This window comes from Oncorhynchus kisutch, linkage group LG13 (genome assembly GCF_002021735.2).
Source record: "Oncorhynchus kisutch isolate 150728-3 linkage group LG13, Okis_V2, whole genome shotgun sequence".
NCBI lineage: Eukaryota > Metazoa > Chordata > Actinopteri > Salmoniformes > Salmonidae > Oncorhynchus > Oncorhynchus kisutch.
This window is the reverse complement of record NC_034186.2, coordinates 40,210,566-40,233,210: the sequence shown is the minus strand read 5'-3', so window position 1 is coordinate 40,233,210 and position 22,645 is coordinate 40,210,566. Positions and strand designations below refer to the sequence as shown.

The 22,645-nt window shown below is 45.0% G+C and overlaps 1 protein-coding gene across 4 annotated transcripts in view; it reads right to left on the bottom strand.

The window, feature by feature from the left end:
* The window catches only part of atp13a3 (ATPase 13A3), a 62,491-nt gene that overhangs the window by 4,039 nt on the left and 35,807 nt on the right, over positions 1-22,645 (bottom strand). For 2 of the 4 annotated variants that reach the window (XM_020498716.2, XM_020498719.2), the window contains exons 3-26: positions 18,823-18,907; positions 17,473-17,646; positions 12,630-12,809; positions 12,374-12,444; positions 10,695-10,778; positions 10,171-10,240; positions 8,749-8,883; positions 8,121-8,193; positions 7,658-7,792; positions 7,275-7,451; positions 6,956-7,113; positions 6,553-6,741; positions 6,205-6,417; positions 5,849-5,968; positions 5,661-5,678; positions 5,418-5,571; positions 4,900-5,145; positions 3,885-4,057; positions 1,415-1,543; positions 1,245-1,324; positions 1,067-1,109; positions 847-956; positions 571-667; positions 390-462 (exon numbers count right to left, since the gene is read on the bottom strand). In XM_020498716.2, the coding sequence (XP_020354305.1) occupies positions 390-462; positions 571-667; positions 847-956; positions 1,067-1,109; positions 1,245-1,324; positions 1,415-1,543; positions 3,885-4,057; positions 4,900-5,145; positions 5,418-5,571; positions 5,661-5,678; positions 5,849-5,968; positions 6,205-6,417; positions 6,553-6,741; positions 6,956-7,113; positions 7,275-7,451; positions 7,658-7,792; positions 8,121-8,193; positions 8,749-8,883; positions 10,171-10,240; positions 10,695-10,778; positions 12,374-12,444; positions 12,630-12,809; positions 17,473-17,646; positions 18,823-18,873 (2,953 nt within the window). In that variant the 5' untranslated portion in view covers positions 18,874-18,907. The remainder of the gene's footprint in view (positions 1-389; positions 463-570; positions 668-846; positions 957-1,066; positions 1,110-1,244; positions 1,325-1,414; positions 1,544-3,884; positions 4,058-4,899; positions 5,146-5,417; positions 5,572-5,660; positions 5,679-5,848; positions 5,969-6,204; positions 6,418-6,552; positions 6,742-6,955; positions 7,114-7,274; positions 7,452-7,657; positions 7,793-8,120; positions 8,194-8,748; positions 8,884-10,170; positions 10,241-10,694; positions 10,779-12,373; positions 12,445-12,629; positions 12,810-17,472; positions 17,647-18,822; positions 18,908-22,645) is intronic. The other 2 variants (XM_020498718.2, XM_020498720.2) reach the window with 1 other exon arrangement.

Sequence of the window (22,645 nt, the reverse complement as noted above, 5' to 3'; positions counted from 1 at the left end):
GAAGTAAGGAACCGGAAGGTAGGATGGGTAGAGAGAGTGAAGTACAAACCCAGCGAAGCTGGTAGTAGATCAAACATTTAATTTAAAAGGACAAGTTCACTTCTTATTTCTAACAAATCTAAATTTTCTAAAATGTCACCAGGTTTATAGAAACTTGCCAACATCTAAAAGACCTGAATCACTCTACTAAGAGCTTTGCCGTTTCTAAAATAAAGTATTTGGGTGTTTGAGACTTTGATCATATTGATCCGTGACTCCCATACTGCAGAACGAACAATGAGGAAGTCTATTGCTGGTGGGGTACGTTTCTAAAAACCTAATTAAATCGCAATAAAAGTGTCAGGACACTTGTGGACAAGTGTCAAACTGGCTAGTATTGATCTACTTACTGGTGAAGACGATGAGGAGGATGATAGCGATGTCGATAAAGAGGAACTGGAAGTCTCCCAGGTTACTGAGGATCTGACATGGTTACAGAGAGATAAGGTCAGAGGTCAGCTGCTGTATACACCAGAGACTAGTAATATCCTGACAGGAGTGCAGAGACTAAGGGAGGGGTACTGTACTCACAGAGTAGAGCAGGGTGACACTGATGTACTGGATGATGCTGTAGAGGGCCATGAACTTGAACACACAGAAGGAGGTGATGAGAGCCGCTCGCCCTTCTCTGTGGATAGATATTATTATAATTAATTTTTTAGGAACAAATCGAGTGAGTCAGTATGCAAGTGCTTTTATAAGGCTCACTGATTAGTCTCTAAGCTTGGCAGTAGGCTGGTGTTAATTTGTTAGCCATGTTGAGATGATGGGTAGTGTTCTGGTGCTTGAGCCCCAGAGCAGGCCTACCTGATGAGGCTGGGCACACAGGAGATGTTGGGGGTCCTGGAGGTGAAGGGAGAGGCTACAGAGGCCTCCAGCTCAGAGAGAGAGATCCCACCATGAGCCCTCTTCAAAGCCTAGAGAGCGAGGTTGGAGGGGGGGAGAAAGTTGAAGCAATAACATAGAAGACACTATCTGCATGATCATTTGACAACAAAAAACACTTTCAAAAGAGGTCTGTACTTACACCACAATCATTTGCGCCATCTCCACACATGCCCACAAAATAGCTGCAGATGGGGAAAGATAATTTACTGTTTTTAACTGTCATTTACAAAATGTGTAATGAATGCAATTTAAACAGATCTATGAAGAGTGTGTACTGTGCTATTTGTGCCCATGGGGTCAACAGCGTCTCTACTCACTCCACACTCTGCAGTGCTTCAATGAGCTGGGTCTTCTGGTCGGGGGCCATTCGGGCAAACACTGTCCCACGCAGCACCAACTACACCACATAGGCAGACAACAATGCATTAGACACAACCAAATCACAACAGCAATAGCTATGTGTTTATTGGGGAATGGACCCCATTACCTTCTGCAGCACATCCTGAAAGTGCTCAGAGATGACAGCAAAGGACTTGCCACTCATGGCGAAGTGGTACTGGTCCTGAGACGTGGGCTCGTCAGTGTGACACACATCCTCTAGACTGATCTCTATTTCCTGTTGGGACAGGAAGGGACGGGACGGGACGGGGGGGGGGGACGGGGGAGGCAAGCAGGTACAGGTGAACAAGGGAAGAATGACATCTTGCAGATGAGTGATACAACATCGCTTATGTAGAGTAACAGTTGTAAAAGCTAGTGACTGACAACTTCAGTTTCCACCAATGTTCACTTTGGCACTCTAAGATATCATTAAGACTTGGTGTAGTTATTGTCAAAATGACGAAAACGGTGGGCCATTTTAGTCAACTAAATGCCCTTTCATTTTTAGTCACGTCACATTTGTATTGCCTCATTAACCTGTAGTAAACATACGTCACTGACTTCTATGTGCACAAACATGCATAGCGTTGTCCTACCAACATATTTGTCTGAGTAACATCCTATTCTCTTCCCAGCAGCAGAAATATGACAAACATACAGAATAATTATCTGGTCATGTAAATTCCTCACTCAGCCTACATAGATAGTGTACATTACATACAGAACAAATAGACACAGACACACACACACACACACACACAAACACACACGTGGAGAGAGCGCGAGAGAAGCATAATCACCAGATGGTGCCGCAAAGCAGGAAGGGTTGCACATCCGTCACTCGGTCACGTCATTGGCATTGTGGTCAACGTTCCACAGATGCCACAGCCACATTGGGGTCCAAAAGTAGAATGGGAGCTAATGACTGTTTCGCCCAGTGATGTAGTGGTCACAAAAACGTAGAGTCCGAATCGGTGCTCGAGTACTGGTCCAAGTGTTCAAGTCTGAGTCCCCATTAACACAAAATAAAAGTTATTTACCCAGTCAGATACAGTGTAGTGGCAAGAGGAATTGAGTCAATAAATTGACCCCTATGACTGAACAAGTTGTCGCCTAAACAAATAGTTAACGGTCCGGTCTGCAAGTAGCCTAGTTTAAGAACGAGCCACTTTATGAATGCAAAATGTGTCCAGCCAATGCACGATAGAGAGAAAAACACATAGTGCCGGTATTATGGGTCATATCATTTGAACCGTAAGGGCTAGAATCAAGCTGTTTCTCTCATGAAAAGAGGGAGAGTTGGCTACAGAACCTGCTTATTAAATGCAGTGGGGAAAGTGGGGGGGTTGAGCGAGACCACAAATTCAAAGACAGCCTACTTCTCTATACTCAAGGGAGAGAAAAACATAGCTAGACTTGTTTTACTATTAAACTCAATGCAGCTACTGTTTTTCATTTCGTAAAGCAGCTTGTGTTTCTTAACCAGGCAAAGGATAGCCAACAAGGAAGTTGGTGGTGACTGGTTATCTACGGGAAGCAAGGGAGAGTCGCTAACGTGATGTGTATAATCAGAGGCGGAGCGCCTCACCTCTTGCTCTCCCGCAGCTCACATGATGTAGGCCGGGTTTGGTGCATCCTTCCCACTGCTGAACAGAACTGTGCTGAGCATCTGTGCTGCTAATAAAGCTCTCAATCTCGCCAAAAACCTTTGTCAAGTCCACTTAGCAGTCAGATTTTAGTCAGAGGTAATTTATTCGTGTCTCATTTTGGTCAACTGAAAAGAAAGCTTTTTCGTTGAGTTTTTTTTTTCGGGGTCTATTTAGTTAAAGTCTCGTCAATTGCCACTGAAAAATATTTTTGTCACTATTTTTGTTGACGAAATTACCACTGGTTTCCATATAAACTGATGTGGAGACCTTAAAGGGCTTCATTGCCAAATCCCTATATCTACTTCCTCAGAGTCAGATGAACAAGGGATACCATTTTTATGTCTCAACGTCCAGTATGAAGGAAGTTGGAGCAAGTTTCGTGAGCCAATGCTAACTAGCTTTAGCGCAACGACGAAGTCCACAAGGACAGTTAGCATGCTAGTTGTTAGACTTCCAGTAATTGCACTAACGCTAGGTAGCAACTTCCTTCAAACTGAACACATACAGATGGTACGACAAGTTCATCTGACTGAGGAAGTAGATAAAGGGCTTCATTGCCAAAATCCCAAACTATCCCTTTAAGGTATGCCAGTAAATATACATATTCCTGATAGCATCTAGACACATTCTGACACAATGACTGGCTGCCATTGTCTAGAACCCAGAACACACCCATTCATTCATCCATTCCTGCTGCATGTGATCACTGGGCTATTTCTGAGTTCTGATGTAACCAGCTTCTCATTGAAACTGAGGGGGATCCGAGCAACTAGCTTAATCATGACTCATGCTGGCCCACAGAGGGCACTCATGTGTGACGTTTCGGTTTTCCATCTCACTCACCCAGCATCTAGTGTGTGTGTGTGTGTGTGTCTGTCTGACAGAGCTGTAATTAGCCACACCCACCGCCAGGGGTCCATCTCTCACCTCCAGGCGTGGGGCTTTGCCCACATGTTTGCTGGGTTTGTCTGCGTAGCGCCAGTTGATCTTGGCCGACTGACCATCTTTGGAGGGCAGCGCGTCGGCGATGATGACCCGGTCCTGAGGGGGGATCATGCCACAGTCCCTGGCCACTGAGATGGCCGTCAACATGTTGTCACCTGGAGGAAAGATGTTAAATGTTGCCTTTAGGCTCAGACCTACTCACAACCATTATGGAAGGGGGTGGGGAGAGAGAGACACAAAACTGATTTTTAGATCATTGCCCAAGAGGCGACTGCCTCCTATTCCCTGAGGTACAGGGGGGTATTGTCCTGGCGCTATGCTCTTTGTGAAACTCTAAACCTGGGTAGGGGTTGGGATGGGGCGGCCTGGGCATACTGGCTCTGGACCAGTGGTCCGCATGACAGGCCACGGGTTAGTGAGAGGGGTTGGCGGGCGGTGAAACCATATAATTGTGTGATTGTCACTTTCAGCACTGTAAATGTAGAGGGAGAAAAGGAGAGAGAGCGACACCGGGCAGGACTTTGGCTCTTTCTGCCAGTTAAGCTGCATGGCCCAGAACTTTAGTCTGGATTCCAGGAATACCTCCGTAAAGCGTTGAGAACCACAAGAAAAACCCAAAGATCATCACAGCCAACATCACATTCTACGTGTGTGAGGCATGGCTACAGTATGAATGGGTACTGGTGGTTGTCATTAGAGAGTGACAACTCATGTCTGATAGTGATCCTGTGTGGCTCGGTTGGTAGAGCATGGCGCTTGTAACACCAGTATTGTGGCCACCCATATGTGGAATGTATGCATGCATGATTATGTGTCGCTTTGGGGAAAAAAGCTTCTGCTAAATGGCATATACCTTGAGGTCACTCATCACTGATTCAAGACCATTGGCATCCAAGTCTACTGAATGGCTTTCACAGATCCAGTCAAGTCAGATCAGTGATGATGTTTTACTGTGTATGTTGATATGATAAACATGTTGGTGTGCCCACTTTCTCACCAGTGACCATGACGGTGCGGATGTGTGCCCTGCGGAGGTCCTCCAGTACCCCGGCGGTCTCAGCCTTCAGCTTGTTCTGCATGATGATCAGCCCCAGGAACTCCATGTTGGCCTCCATCTGGTCCCTGTTGATGTTCTGGACTTTGTGCCAGGTGAGTTTGGACTCGAGTCGGCGGTGGGCCAGGGCGATGACCCGGAAGCCCTGCTTGGTGTAGTCCTCCAGAACATCCGCAAAGTCCTCTGGAACTACACGGACAGACGGTTTCGAAAACATCTTCAAAATGAACAATTCCAGGGAGCAAAACATTTCACTGAAAATGCTCGTCTTTATCATGGCATTGGCATCATGTCAATACACCAGTCGTATTACGTGACCATGATTATCACACTTAGTTAGTCCAAGGCTATGACTGAATAGCCGAGCGTTCGTTCCTTACTATACTGGCCATAACGTCTTCTCAATAGGAGCGTCTGCAAAATGTACTGTCAAATTCAGAGTAAACAGTTAAGAGACCAACCAGTGTCTTTCTTGCAGAGGCTGGCCACCACCTCGGGCGCCCCCTTGAGGTAGGCATCCATGCGCTTCTCCCCCAGTAGACGGGCTACCACACACATCCTCTGCAGCGCTGAGGAGAAGGGGAACTGACGCACAATACCAATCTCATAGGCCAACTGTATGGGGACACAACACACATATTTACCTTTCACCTCCAAGTCAAACTAGGAGAAATATTAAAAACAAGAGCAATAGCACTACTTACCGACAAGTCATACAGCTCCTACAGTGTGACAGTGAAGTAAACAGAGTGAATGTACAATCAAACAGTGCCTTTCAAATAATATGTGACAGGTTGTGACAGGTGAATATGTGACAGAGCTTAATCTTAATCATTTACACATCAGTGGCTTGCACTCGGGTGGGGGGTGGGGGGGGGTAAACTATTCGTACCATGTCCTGTTCGGGTGACATGACGGGCTCGGGGGGCATCAGCTGCTTGGGGGGCCGCACCACGGTGGGCATGATGCGGTCGTGGAGGGAGGTCTCCTCCTCAGTGGCCTCCTCCAGGATCTGACAAGGAGAAGAGGGAGGATTAAACATGAAAGAAACACTAAGCTGCATCGAAAGTGGATATTTCAACTGTCCAACATCTCACAATGGACCCATAAGTGTGATCGGCACATCATTGAAAGTCAGGGGAAAGCGACATCGACATATACTTTCGACATATAATCGGCATGAAACACATTGGACGGATTAAGAAATAGTGAAGGACAGAGGTTAAAGGTCCAGTTTCGGTCACTCACCCAACCTGTGGCCTCAAACATCTTCAGGTCCAGAGGGTCTCCGGACAGCTGGCCATCAATCTTGGTAAGAGAGTGGCAGGTGGCCATGCAGGCTACAAACTGGGACTTGACCAGACTCTCCTTGTAAGCATTCTCCTCTGACAGGTGGAAAGAGCCATTATCCACTCTCTGGACTCCCCATAAGTCTAGTCCATCCTCTGTGAGTGTACCCGTCTGAGGAGAGAGTAACAGATGGTGAATAGGGGGAGAATAACCCTTTCGTCAAAGTAAATATAGAGGTCAGGCCATAATACAACTAGTTTCCCAAGCACAGCCTCTACTAGTGTGTGTGTCTGTGTGTGTGTCCACCTTGTCGAAGCAGACCAGGTTGAGCTGGCCACAGATGTTGATCCTCTGGGGGCTGATGCAGAAGATGCCGATGCGTTTGAGGCGGCGCTGGGCGTACACGATGCCCGCCGTCATGGCAGCGGGCAGCGCGGGGGGCACGGTGATGGTGATAATGTCCAGGGACTCGATGATGATGGTCTTGGCTGGTACCTGGGCCACAGTAGAGGAGAGGGCAAAGAAAACAAGTCCAATACAATAGGAGTTCATGTAGGAATTGAACGTGATGCTAAATAGCCAGTCTTTTTCAGTTCAACTCCATTTTCCAATGAAATGCCCTGACCACATTACCACTGACCATTACCACTGTACACCATCTAAAAAGGACTAGTCACTCTCCCTCTTCCCTGAATGTTCAGTCCAGTACCTTGTTCATGATGCTGAGGACAATGGAGTAGACAAAGCCGATACCGGCTATAGCCACCAGGCACAGCAGGAAGAGGTAGGCGTCGCGGTACAGCTTGAAGTCCGTGGGCTTGGGGTAGAGGATGGAGCGCACCAGCTGGCCCTTAGCTGTGCTGAAGCCTGGTGGGGGAGGGGGACACGGACGAGCATATTTAGATGATAGCAGAATTCAGAATGTGCCAACTGATCCTAAAAATAAATCTGAGGGTAGATCATGATCGAACAAAAATAAAATAGGTAGTGTGTGCGCGTGTTGTGACTGAGGACACACACACACTAACCTGTGCGGACCACCACTGCCTTGACCAGTTCCCCTGAGTAGAAACGGGTCTGGATGATGTGCGTGCCACAGAAGAGGGTGTGTCTCTTGTGCTCCTCCATGCTGTAGGCCCCGTCACCCTCCTTGTCCCCCTCACCTGGGTTGGGGAGGTTGGTCTTGGTGACCGGCACACTCTCACCTTGGGGGAAGAGGAGGTGGGAGAGACAGGGACAGGAGGGGGGGCGAGAAGGAGGTTGAGTCTGGGAGCTTTGATGCATAAGTATACAGCATTTACAGAGTGTAATGTTGTGTGCTGCTTTGCACAAATGTAAAATATACATTTTGTATTTGGGTAGTAAGACAGACGTTGGTCTGTCTGTCTGTGGCAGAATTTCCAGGTCACACCTGTCAGCATGCTCTCGTTGACAATGCAGGTGCCGCTGACCAGCACCGCATCGCACGGCATGATGGTCCCGTTGCTAGGGATGACCATGACATCGCCGGGCACCAGGTCAGTGGACAGGGCCTCCTCGATGTCTGCTATGATCCAACACAAAGGAGAGGAGAGAGGCAGTAGGTGTGGAGACAGGGGGGAGAGGAGGAGAGCAGAGGAAAGAGAGAAAGGAAGGGAAAGTAGAGGGAGGTAAGAGAGAGAGAGAAAAACGAGGTATTCCGTGCATCTCTCTTGTTCAGCATATCTCTCATTACTCTTGCCACTCTGGGCAGCAGGGGAAAAACGCTGAGGCATCATCATATGTGGGCCTGAGCCCACTGCCGCAGACACGCACAAAAAAAAGTGTGACCTTCTAGCGGCTAATTGAACACTCGCCAAAGTGCATAAAATCGAAATGAGGTATGTTAGACAAACCGTTGTTGGCTCTGCAGACTGAAACACGGACAATACTGTGTGCTGCCACCATGTCGTGAAGCATGACGTATTGCTGAAAAGTAGAGAATAGTTTCAGAAAACAGAAAATAATCAGAACCACACATCAGGTGCTAGAAAAACAGGCCTCTAGCTAACAGCTTCTAATTTCCCTCAGGGTTAGAGAGAAGCCTTCACCCCCCCCTCTTCTTCCACCCTTTCTCCATCCATGCCCTTCCTCTACATATCCTTCTCTTCACAAATGCAGTGTGATTCTAAAGGGGGCTTTGGGTAAACCCAGGGCACCGGCAGAAGTCGGCCACCCCTCCTCTTCCATCTCCCTACCTATGCGGTGTGATTGTAAGGGGGTGAACCCAGGGCCTCGGGGGCAGCAGACCATACAGAGATGGGCCCTTTCATGCAGGCCTGAATGGTTCTGGGATTAGAGTGGGGAGGGGGCTATTGCAGTTAACTCTGGCTTAGTCCAGCTTTGTTGAGCTCAGGCTGGATCAGCAAGGCCCCAGATTCACCTTTAACTTTGGATTATTTCATAAATGTTGTAAAAATGGAGGAAGGAAGTAAGAGGAGTTGAGAAAGACAAAGAAGGGAATGTGAGGGGGGGCAGACGTACCTTTTTAATGGTGTACAGAGAGGTAGCTATGGATATGACCGACATGAAGACGATGGCTACGGCGTAGTAGTAGTACTCGTCGGCACTCCACAGGATCACACTGAAGAGCTGGAAGATGTAGAAAGGGTTGAGGACCTGCAGGGGGAGAGACCGGGGGACAGGTAGTTCAGCCAACTTCTTCAAAACAACAAGCTGTAACAAAAGACATCAATTTGGACATACTACTAGAATAATGACTGATTAAGCCAGACTTAACCAGTCATGGTTTGGCATAAGTGTGAAGATGGTATAAATGAACGCCAAATATCCCTTTGACACATATGGTTCAATGTGTTTCTTTATACAGAGCGCACAACAGAGACAGAGAGCGAGATGGAGACTGTCGCAGAGAGAGTGAGGTCAGAAAGAGCGAGAGAGACATCAGAGAGATAGAAAGACAATAAGGAGCTGAGAGGAACTGCGGAGGTGGAAAATGCTGTTTGTACTGCCATTGTTGGCCCTGTTCACGCATTAGACTAAAGACAACCTCCCTGCAACAACTGAGAATCATTATGTCCGGTCATTTTTTTTAAACATTTTTTTTATTTTTTAAAGCCGTTGGCTTCCATTCAACAGAATGTAATCATTAGAATGCCACGCACAGCTCTTGGATATGATTCTCATTATTTGGATCACACTGTTGCAGGAGAGCTGTAAATGTAAAACTTGCAGTGTATTTGAGGTTTAAAAGTGCTTCTGACGTTTGTAATTTCCACTTTGAAATTTCAGACTTGATTTTCCCTTATGAAAAATGTAACAACCCCTACAAAAATGTCCATTAATTAAAATTCACATAATAATTCACATTTCCTGTTGCTGAAGGATTATTTTCCAGCTGTGGCAAACACGCTAAAATTAAGATCCTACATCTATATCAGGATCACAGATAAAATAGCTATTGATTTTCATATGCACCTTTGGATGTAAATTATTAGTAAGTTGTCTGTATGTCCTTTGGGTGGTGGACCATTCTTGATACACACTGAAAACTGTTGAGCGGGAAAAACCCAGCAGCGTTGCAGTTCTTAAAACACTCAGGCACTTAATTTTTTGTCTTGCCCATTCACCCTCTGAATTGCACACATACACAATCCATGTCTCAATTGTCTCAAGGCTTAAAAACCCTTCATGTTTTCTCCCCTTCATCTACACTGATTGAAGTGAATTTAACAGGTGATATCAATAAGGGAGAGTAGCTTTCACCTGGTTAGTATGTCATGGAAAGAGCAGATGTTCCTAATGTTTTGTACACTCACTGTAGGCTAATGATATCAATTACTTCTCAGAGACAATGAAAAAGGAACCATGGCAAGAACATCAAGCATTCTTTAAGTAAAGGACATGAATACCGTATTCCCATTTAAACCCCAAAACCTCTCCTACCTCTTTGATTAGCAGCTTGAAAACTGAAGGCACTTTCACTGCAATTTCATTCACTCCGAAAAACAGTCTCCTGTGGGAAAGAATGAGAGGACGGGTTCAACATTTACAGTTCAAACATTAACAGCTCATTCCACTTTATAACAAACCGTTGTAAAGGGTTGTAATAAAACCCTTGATAAGGTGCCGACACTGACAGTGCTGCATTAAGTAGGTCAGAGTCACACTCAACACACACACTAGACGCTGGGTATGTGATACACAGGGAGCATTAGGCCAGTCCTGAGCAGACTGACAGCAGGGCTATTATCAGGTGTTTTCAGGGCTTTGTTAGGTGACTGGGCTATTAGATGTCCGGTCGTCTAAGGCGACAAGAGATGCTGCTGTGGCCGGCAGTTGTGAAGTCTGGGGGATGGGGGTGGTGAATCTACCATAGGAAAGGGCAAACCTCTGGGTTATTCAATAAGCTGCAGTAGTAGCTGTAGTCCGGAGTCCAGTCGAGGGTAAAGTGCAATGAAATAGTCTACCTGTACTCCTGCTGGTTGCTGGTGAGCCCCGTGCTGTGCTCTGAGTGGATGTTGGAACAGGTCACCTCCAGGTCTTCCAAGCCCCTGTGGTGTGTGTGCAGGCATGCGTGAATGAGGGGAAACGAGAAACCTCCACTGGAACACATTTGCTTGGATACACACACATAAAAATTGAAATATCACATTTACATAAGTATTTAGACCCTTTACTCAGTCCTTTGTTGAAGCACCTTTGGCAGCGATTACAGCCTCAAGTCTTCTTGGGTATGATGCTACAAGCTTGGCACACCTGTATTTGGGGAATTTCTCCCATTATTTTCTGCGGATCCTCTCAAGCGCTGTCAGGTTGGATGGGGAGCATTGCTGCACAGTTATGTTCAGGTCTCTCCAGAGATGTTTGATTGGGTTCAATTCCGGGCTCTGGCTGGGCCACTCAAGGACATTGAGACTTTTCCCAAATCCACTCCTGTGTTGTCTTGGATGTGTGCTTAGGGTCGTTGGAAGGTGAACCTTAGGACCTCAACTTGCTCCAGAGCCCTCTGCCCCAGTCTTTCATCAAGGATCTCTCTGTACTTTGCTCCATTCATCTTTCCTTCGATCCTGACACGTCTCCCAGTCCCTGCCGCTGAAAAACATCCCCACAGCATGATGCTGCCCCCACCATGCTTCACCATAGGGATCGTGCCAGGTTTCCTCCAGACATGATGCTTTGCTTTCAGGCCAGAGTTCAATCTTGGTTTTATCAAACCAGAGAATCTTGTTTCTCATGGTCTGAGAGTTCTTTAGGGGCCTTTTGGCAAACTCCAAGTAGGCTGTCATGTGCCTTTTACTGAGGAGTGGCTTCCGTCTGGCCACTACCATAAAGGCCTGTTTGGTGGAGTGCTGCAGAGATGGGAGAACCTTCCAGAAGGGCAACCATCTCCACAGAGGAGTTCTGGAGTTCTGTCAGAGTGACCATCAGGTTCTTGGTCACCACCCTGACCAAGGTCCTTCTTCCCCGATTGTTCAGTTTGGCCGGGCGGCCAGCTCTAGGAAGAGTCTTGGTGGTTCCAAACTTCTTCCATTTAAGAATGATGAGGCCACTGTGTTCTTGGGGACCTTCAATGCTGCAGAAATGTTTTGGTTCCCTTCCCCAGATCTGTGCCTCGATACAATCCTGTCTCGGAGCTCTACGGACAATTCCTTCAAATTCATGGCTTGGTTTTTGCTCTGACATGCAGAGTCAACTGTGGGACCTTATATAGACAGGTGTGTGCCTTCCCAGATCATGTCCAATTAATCAAATTTACCACAGGTGGACTCCAATCAAGTTGTAGGAACATCTCAAGGATGATCAATGGAAACCGGATGCACCTGAGCTCAATTTCAAGTCTCATAGCAAAGGGTCTGAATACTTATGTAAATAAGGTATTTCTGTTTTGTTTTAATCTATCTTTCTATATATCTATCTTTCTATATAGTTATACATTTGTAAACATTTTCTAAAAACCTGTTTTCGCTTTGTCATCGGGTATTGTGTGTAGATTGATGAGATGTACGCATTTAATCTATTTTAGAATAAGGCTGTAACGTAACAAAATGTGGAAAAATTGGAGGCGTCTGAATCCTTTTGAATGCACTGTAACTTCAGAAAAGTTTCCAGGTCACTGAATATAATTATGGTTCGTTAAATTGCTTACGTTAACACCTCAAAATTCTGGACCTCGTCGTTCCAGTAGTACTTTGTGCTATGGAGTGTAAAATAGCGAATCTGAAATGAGAAGGGAAAAAAAAAAGAACACAATGTTATCAACAGAAGTCAGAAACTTTCTTTGGTGCACCCCCCCAATTGACCATGAAAGTTAATATTTTTGTGACTGTGTGAGAGAAAGACAGGTAAAATAAGTAAAAAGACCATCCATGTATGTTACTGTGTGTGCCATCACGTGTTATTACCTGAGTGGGCTGGTACTCTGCGTACTTCCTGTTGAACTCCTGGGTGGGGCTGTTCGAGGAGTGGGGGGAGTGTCCGTTGGCCATGGGGGGAGTGGTCTGGGTCTCCAGGCTGTCAAAGGGGTTCCTCCCGGGGGCCAGCATCACACGCACCTTGGCTAGGAACCAGCGCTTAAACTCATCCTGAGAAACACACACACACACACACCATCAGCGGTGACAGGTTGTCTTGTATTCCCGTTACTTAGTGAAGCAAAAATAAAGCCTTTGTATGTGAACAGCTTCAGATTCATTGATGGAGTCTGCTCTTGTAGAGTTTGATGCATTATCCTGGTTTTGTATTTTTCTATCCACTATGCTCATTGACGGAACATTCCAATTTACCATGATAATTATTCATCACAATAGAAATATAATCCCCGGTACAATATCAACTGCACTGCTGCACTTATAGTCTATGTCGGGCCCCTGAGTAAAATCTCATGATGACCCGCTGTCCTGTAATCCCAAACTCTTAAACTAACCCCCAAATCCTTTCAAATAAAAAGGTATATAATGAGTCAAATAAGCACTAGGTTAAAACATAGGCAACAAACGTAAGCTGGTAGACACATCAGAGAGGTGTAAACTACACCTCCACGCTTGGATGTGGTCACATCATTGCGAGCTACAAATTCTACCTCAAAATGTTATATTTTTGGGGTTTTGGTTTCAAGTTGCCCAAAGTCAATTAGCCTGTGCTATTTGTAAAAAAAAAAAAAAAAGATAAGCAAATTAATCTCTACTGACCAAAATAAATCTGCAATTCCGGAGCCCTATCTTGACACCAAAATTGTAGCAACAATAGCCTAATTGGCAACCCAAATACATGCCAATCACTGGTTTGCACGTCAAAATATATTTATCATGCATTCCTGCCTGGACATAACTACGTATTTCTTGAATCATACCATCGCAATAGCACTGAAAATGACCCTAAAACATTATTCCAAATGTTTTCTATTGCGTGACGCCGTAACAAAATCATGGGCTGGTGCCACCAACTGAAAATGTTAGTGGCCAATGTCAAAAGGGGAAAAAGTTAGTCTGAAACCATACTGTTTAAAAAAAAATACAGTACAGGTAACTGCCAAAGAAAAGGAAATACCAACATAAAAAAGTGTCTTAATAGGGCTCATTGGGGCACCACGAGCCAGAACAACTTCAATGCACCATGGCATAGATTCTACAAGTGTCTGGAACTCTATTCGAGGGATGCAACACCATTCTTCCACGAGAAATTCCATCATTTGGTGTTTTGTTGGTGGTGGTTGGAAATATCTGTCTCAGGCGCCTCTCCAGATTCTCCCATATAAGTGTTCAATTGGGTTGAGATCTGGTGATGGCCATGGCATATGGTTAACATCGTTTTCATGCTCATCAAACCATTCAGTAATCAAACCTGCCTTGTGGATGGGGACATTGTCATCCTATGAGGGAATAGCCAAGATAGCCAAAATAATGGCCTGCTCCAAATTGTTATACATGTTCCTAAGCATGACGGGATATAATTGCTTATTGAACTCAGGAACCACACCTGTGTGGAAGCACCTGATTTCAATATACTGTACATCCCTCATTTACTCAAGTGTCTCAATTGTGTTGGCAGTTGCCTATATATGGATAACATGGGTTCATTGTAGGCTAGCATTGCATGTTAAAGTGAAAGCAAGTGCCATGATCCCACAGGAAATAGGACTATGGGAGTTTGTTTTGCTCCGGTGTTGAGAATATGGGCATTATAGTCTATCCAGAGACCAAAAAGCTGAACAGATGAGTCATTCCACAAAATGAGTGCCTTTTAATATTTTAAGTACAAATTGTGCACCAATATTGAATTTTAAAAGCCTGTTACATTCAATATAGACCACACGGACAATTCAATATCTCAGATTTTTATATGAATAAAGTCTTGCTAGAGCCAAAATTCAGCATGTCCCTCATTTTAAGGTGAACCCTGTTACATGAACTGAACTCTCGTTTTAACATATTGAAACTATTGCATTTTATTTAAAAAATTGCTATAAAAAAAAAAACTTCACATCTAATAGTCAAATCATAGTGTAAAAGCAGGTGAGCTGATTCTACTACACTGCTCAAAAAAATAAAGGGAACACTAAAATAACACATCTTAGATTTGAATGAATTAAATATTCTTATTAAATACTTTTTTCTTTACATAGTTCAATGTGCTGACAACAAAATCACACAAAAATCATCAATGGAAATCAAATTTATCAACCTATGGAGGTCAGGATTTGTAGTCACACTCAAAATTTAAGTGGAAAACCACACTACAGGCTGATCCAACTTTGATGTAATGTCCTTAAAACAAGTCAAAATGAGGCTCAGTAGTGTGTGTGGCCTCCACGTGCCTGTATGACCTCCCTACAACGCCTGGGCATGCTCCTGATGAGGTGGCGGATGGTCTCCTGAGCGATCTCCTCCCAGACCTGGACTAAAGCATCCGCCAACTCTTGGACAGTCTGTGGTGCAACGTGGCGTTGGTGGATGGAGCGAGACATGATGTCCCAGATGTGCTCAATTGGATTCAGGTCTGGGGAACGGGTGGGCCAGTCCATAGCATCAATGCCTTCCTCTTGCAGGAACTGCTGACACACTCCAGCCACATGAGGTCTAGCATGGTCTTGCATTAGGAGGAAACCAGGGCCAACCACACCAGCATATGGTCTCACAAGGGGTCTGAGGATCTCATCTCGGTACCTAATGGCAGTCAGGCTACCTCTGGCGAGCACATGGAGGGCTGTGCTGCCCCCCAAAGAAATGCCAACCCACACCATGACTGACCCACCGCCATACCGGTCATGCTGGAGGATGTTGCAGGCAGCAGAACGTTCTCCACGACGTCTCCAGACTCTGTCACATGCTCGGTGTGAACCTGCTTTCATCTGTGAAGAGCACAGGGCACCAGTGGCGAATTTGCCAATCTTGGTGCCAAACGTCCTGCACGGTGTTGGGATGTAAGCACAACCCCCACCTGTGGACGTCGGGCCCTCATACCACCCTCATGGAGTCTGTTTCTGACCATTTGAGCAGACACATGCACATTTGTGGCCTGCTGGACGTCATTTTGCAGGGCTCTGGCAGTGCTCCTCCTTGCACAAAGGCGGAGGTAGCGGTCCTGCTGCTGGGTTGTTGCCCTCCTACGGCCTCCTCCACGTCTCCTGATGTACTGGCCTGTCTCCTGGTAGCGCCTCCATGCTCTGGACACTACGCTGACAGACACAGCAAACCTTCTTGCCACAGCTCGCATTGATGTGCCATCCTGGATGAGCTGCACTACCTGAGCCACTTGTGTGGGTTGTAAACTCCGTCTCATGCTACCACTAGAGTGAAAGCACCGCCAGCATTCAAAAGTGACCAAAACATCAGCCAGGATGCATAGGAACTGAGAAGTGGTCCCCACCTGCAGAACCACTCCTTTATTGGGGGTGTCTTGCTAATTGCCTATAATTTCCACCTGTTGTCTATTCCATTTGCACAACAGCATGTGAAATTTATTGTCAATCAGTGTTGCTTCCTAAGTGGACTGTTTGATTTCACAGAAGTGTGATTGACTTGTTCCCTTTATTTTTATGAGCAGTGTATTTTTGGCCATTTTCTGGTGTTTTGTAACAGAAAACTGAGTGGGTCAAGTATAACAGGTCAACCTTGTTACCCATAGATAGATTACATTTAATTGCCCCTCCCTGTTGTACACAAGTTTCCACTTGCCCTGTCACAAGGGGATTGATGCTTGTTACGGTTCAACCCTGTTACGGTCAACCCTGTTACGGTCAACCCTGTTACTTTATTTGGCACTTAAGAGGCATTCCAGAGGATGAAAACATTGTTATTTTTTTAACCTGCCCGTTTTGGAACCAATGTGTCAATGTATGTCTCGTACATGCATAATAAACCATCTATCTATTAGACCTTGTTTAATTTCGCTATCAATAGGCTCCATTTCTCTGGAAACCAAGCAGAAAATTACGTTCGCTAAACATGCCATTTTAGCAAGACAAATACATTAGAAGACAATTCTCAAACCGATCAGAAACACTATGCTCACAACCTGTATCTCAATGGTGTCACTGGTGTATTTAGTTAGTTTATTGTTCAATATATTCAACATTTCTAAGGTTTTTACCAGGCGCGATACACGACACCACACATATAGCATGCAACATACTAGTTCATACAACAAGGAATTAGCCAGCAATGTTGACTGGCAGGTGGAATGATGTCCAATGATGTTGCAAGTTTAAAAGAGTTTGTGGGGTGAGCCCAAGCACGTGCATGTCTTTGTGCACAGTTGCAGGGGCTTGACAGCAATTACGTGATAACATAGTTCACAACTTTCAGGGACCCCATTTGGCTCTTGGTTGCTGCTTTCAGAACTACTAAAACTACACAAAAATAATTAGAGCCATTATTTAACCTCGAGTTGGGGGAAAAAAACATGTTTTTTATTAAGTTGAACATGTGCTCTTTATGACAGAATCTTAAAATTACCCCCCCCAAATAAACACCATGTTACACATCTCAAAGGGCACTGAATTGGTGAAACGACTCAGATACACATTTTTTATTTGCAGGAGGGGGGAATTGCATTATCTAGAACAATTCATTTCCAATGATTTACCACATGTAAGGGTGGGGTACTGCTAGTGACTTAATGTTTGAATAAGTAAACACTTAAGGCTTAATATATTTATTTTTTAACTACAAATTGGTGGCTGAAAATAAAATAGTTACTGAAATATCCAGAATGGTTTCTGCCATAGTAACGAGGACAATGACTTACAGTGGATTGGAGCAGCACCACTTCGGCCTCTCTGACAGTGGTCCGGCTACAGGTGGCCTTCACACACCATTCTGGCATCCAGTAGAGCAGCAGCAGAAGGAAGCCCCCCGTACAGAGAACCCAAAGACCCACCACCGCCACACGCCACCGACACACACGGTACCCCTGGAGCTCCTAGAGGGGGCCATTGATGGAGAGAGGACGGTTAAAAATTGTACTTCATATTAGTGTTGCACGGTATACCTAAACTGTACTTTTTTGGTACTTCTATCAAATGTGTGCCACGTCATATACGGATTGAGAGGATCAAGTCTGTTTTGTAATTTGTCTGAATCTTCAAGGGGGCAGTAAGCTAGCCAGGCTGTGTTTTAGCCAGGCTGTGTTTGCGCGAGAGTGCGCGAGCGAGAGAGCGATGGAGAGACAGCGAGCGAGAGAGCGATGGAGAAAGCAAGAATGAGAGAGAAAGAGTAAGAGACAGAGAGGAAGCGTGTGAGTGATGGGGGAGAGGTAGCGTGTGAGCAAGAGCAACAGAGCGAGAGAGAGCAACCAAATGAGAGGGACAGAGCGAGCGAGATCGAGACGCACAGTTGGACAACTGAATTAATGATAAACTAAAATAGACTGGACCGGACAGAGTTGGAATACTCTTCAACATGCTGTCCTACTCGAGTTGGCCAAATGTAGTCCGACTGTATGACATTGGGTTTGCTTCTGCCAGTCCCTACAGGCTCAGACAGCCGGTTGACCTGAGAGCGGAGCCTGAGTGGTGTAGCTGTGACAGTGTGAGAGAGCAAGAGACACTTCAGCTCCACTATACGAGTCAAGTTACTTTGCCATAAGCGTTGCGTCAATGTGACACTACCTGCTACACAGAGTGTGCTGTTTTGACAGCAGAGGGGAAGTGTGTATTCTATTTTCCTACTGTACCATATTCATCGATTACGCTGAAGTACAATAGCTTTGGTCCAGTTTATCGCAAGTACTCATTTAAAATTTTGTTTACATTGTGAAAATAGTCAATGTAGCTAGCTAGAGTTTCTGCTAGCTAGTAGCTTCTTGGAGGCCATATGCAACCAAAATCAACTATTTGTCATTACTTTAATTAAGCCATCGAGAATTGAACCTTGGAGATTCTTGAGTTGGACGCTGCCATTGGAGGTGACGCAATGTGAGCGCAACACCGGCAGTATAGTGGCTTTCAATGATTTCAAAGGAAGCATTCCCTCAATGGCTGAAGGCAATGCCGGACGCCCGATGGCTGTAGTGTAGCAGGGCCGTGCAAGTGAGTGAAGGAAAGGGGGGGGGGGGGGGAAACAAGGTAGAAAGAGGTAATAAAATGAGGGAACACACCATCTCATCCTCCTCATCCTTGTTCACGATCTTCAGGTCTTCTTTCTCCATTCTGCAGATGAGTCACCAAGCCCACTGAGCACCGCTTAATTGAAACAAGAGCACAATGACACCACTACATGAGAACGTGAGTCTACCCCAGTACGAGGGCATGAGTATATCTCAGAGTGGGTGTCCAACTCAGTGCATACCAGAACATGACTCAACCACACTGAACCTTCAAGTGAGACCAATGAGATCAACCACACCACCTGTGCAGTGACTGAAACCAGAGCCATAAACGCAGAGTTGGACAACTGAATGAATGATTAACTAGAAGAGACTGGACATTACATTCACACGTTCAACAGCACACTGTATGCCCTCAAGCCTATACTCCACTACTACCACATACAGTGGGGAGAACAAGTATTTGATAACCTGCAAAATCAGCAGTGTTTCCTACTTACAAAGCATGTAGAGGTCTGTCATTTTTATCATAGGTACACTTCAACTGTGAAAGACGGAATCTAAAACAAAAATCCAGAAAATCACATTGTATGATTAAGTAATTAATTAGCATTTTATTGCATGACATAAGTATTTGATACATCAGAAAAGCAGAACTTAATATTTGGTACAGAAACCTTTGTTTGCAATTACAGAGATCATACGTTTCCTGTAGTTCTTGACCAGGTTTGCACACACTGCAGCAGAGATTTTGGCCCACTCCTCCATACAGACCTTCTCCAGATCCTTCAGGTTTCGGGGCTGTCGCTGGGCAATACGGACTTTCAGCTCCCTTCAAAGATGTTCTATTGGGTTCAGGTCTGGAGACTGGCTAGGCCACTCCAGGACCTTGAGATGCTTCTTACGGAGCCACTCCTCAGTTGCCCTGGCTGTGTGTTTCGGGTCGTTGTCATGCTGGAAGACCCAGCCACGACCCATCTTCAATGCTCTTACTGAGGGAAGGAGGTTGTTGGCCAAGATCTCGCGATACATGGCCCCATCCATCCTCCCCTCAATAAGGTGCAGTCGTCCTGTCCCCTTTGCAGAAAAGCATCCCCAAAGAATGATGTTTCCACCTCCATGCATAATGGTTGGGATGGTGTTCTTGGGGTTGTACTCATCCTCCTTCCTCCAAACACGGTGAATGGAGTTTAGACCAAAAAGCTAAATTTGTGTCTCATCAGACCACATGACCTTCTCCCATTCCTCCTCTGGATCATCCAGATGGTCATTGGCAAACTTCAGACAGGCCTGGACATGCGCTGGCTTGAGTAGGGCACCTGAGCACCTTGCGTGCGCTGCAGGATTTTAATCCATGACGGCCTAATGTGTTACTAATGGTTTTCTTTGAGACTGTGGTCCCAGCTTTCTTCAGGTCATTGACCAGGTCCTGCCGTGTAGTTCTGAGCTGATCACTCACCTTCCTCATGATCATTGATGCCCCACGGGGTTAGATCTTACATGGAGCCCCAGACCGAGGGTGATTGACCGTCATCTTGAACTTCTTCCATTTTCTAATAATTGCGCCAACAGTTGTTGCCTTCTCACCAAGCTGCTTGCCTATTGTCCTGTGGCTCATCAGCCTTGCTGAGTGCAGGTCTACAATTTTATCCCTGATGTCCTTACACAGCTCTCTGGTCTTGGCCATTGTGGAGAGGTTGGAGTCTGTTTGATTGAGTGTGTGGACAGGTGTCTTTTATACAGGTAACGCGTTCAAACAGGTGCAGTTAATACAGGTAATGAGTGGAGAACAGGAGGGCTTCTTAAAGAAAAACTAACAGGTCTGAGAGAGCCAGAATTCTTACTGGTTGGTAGGTGATCAAATACTTATGTCATGCAATAAAATGCTAATTAATTACTTAAAAATCATAATGTGATTTTCTGGATTTTTTTAAAGATTCAGTCTCTCACAGTTGAAGTGTACCTATGATAAAAATTACAGACCTTTACATGCTTTGTAAGTAGGAAAACCTGCAAAATCGGCAGTGTACCAAATACTTGTTCTCCCCACTGTATCTACAGTACAAAATCCATGTGTACTTGTGTGTATAGTGCGTATGTTATCGTGGGTGTGTATGCATGTGTCTGTGCCTATCTTTGTATTGGTTCACAGTTCCCGCTGTTCCATAAGGTGTATTTTTCACTTTTTTTAAATCAAATTTTCCTGCTTCATGTGGAATTGAGTTTCATGTAGTCATGGCTCTATGTAGTACTGTGCGCCTCCCATAGTCTGTGGACTGTGAAGAAACCTCGTGGCATGTCTTGTGGGTTATGCATGGGTGTCTGATTCAACATGTGCATTCAACATGTCAACACCTCTCACAAATACAAGTAGTGATGAAGTCAATCTCTTCTCCACTTTGACGTGCATATTATTAATGTTAACGGTGTACATCCAAGGGCCGGCCGTGCTGCCCTGTTTGGAGCCATTTGCAATTTTCCTATGTCCCTTTTTGTGGCACCTGACCACACTAATGGAACACTAGTCCAGGTGCGACAAAACTAGGGCCTGTAGGACCTGCCTTGTTGATAGTGCTGTGAAGAAGGTAGAGTAGCACATTATTATGGACAGACTTCTTCCCATGTTTTGACCATGACAGTTTACAATCCAGGGTTACTCTAAGCAGTTTAGTCTCCTCAACTTGCTCAATTTCCACAATATTTATTACAGAATTAGTTGAGGATTAGGGTTTAGTGAATGATTTGTCCCAAATATAATGCTTTTAGTTTGAGAAATATTTAGGACTAACATTCCAAAACTTTGGTTTTCCTAGATATGGCTACTATATTGTGATAACTACATGCAATGGATATGGATACTGCTTTCAAGCACATTTCTGCAGCATTATTAAAGATGTGATCAATACATGCTATTTATAACTACCCTGACTGATAACCAGAACAGGGTTGGAGGCACTGGTTACATTTTGAAGCTTTTGAGTGGGCAGCTGGATGAAAGCCAGTCAATATTTAAAAATCACCTCTGTTGATATCACATACATTATCAAGCATTTCACACATTATCCAGATACTGATTGTTAGCACTTGGTGGTCTATAGCAGCTTCCCTCACGAATGGGCTTTAGGTGAGGCAGATGAACCTGAAGGCATATTACGACTACAGTTTTTAAAACATGAGATCGTCTAAGATTTACAGGAATGTGGTTCTGAATATAAAACAGCAACATGTCCAATGGCATTTCTGTCTTTTATGTAAATGTTGTAACATTTTATTGATACCGCTGTATAAAAAAGGTATTATTTAAGTGAGTTTCAGAGATAGTCAGAATATGAATGTCATCGGTTATTAGCAAATTATTGATTTCATGAACCTTGTTTCTTAAGCTACATATGTTAACATGGGCAAATTTGAGCACTTGTCTCGGATGCTTGTTTTCACTGTTTTACTGGGAAGCTTAGCAGAAGTAGATATGCTCATGTTATTTATCTTAGTGCAGGGTGCAGGCACACAGTGTCTTCCTACTAGGGCACAACGCCTCAGTGCTAACAGTATAAATCTGGTTCATAGGCACATGATTGCGGCATACAATAGCTGTAGGATCAACAGATACATTAAGTTACTTGCATTGTGTCTACCAACGCACGTGGTTTAATGTACATTTGAGGAAGCATTATGACAACTCAGCGTCACAATGGTAGGGATTAACTGAGCTGGGTTTGGGTCATTGATAAGTCACTGTCTCAACGCAGCCTCATTATGCTGTGAAAGGATCCAGGAACCCAAATGATTTGGGTGGACCCCATCCTTCTTATAAACCGTGTTTTATTTCCAAAAGGTAGCGAAATTGTCAAAACCCATTGTAAGTTACATGCAT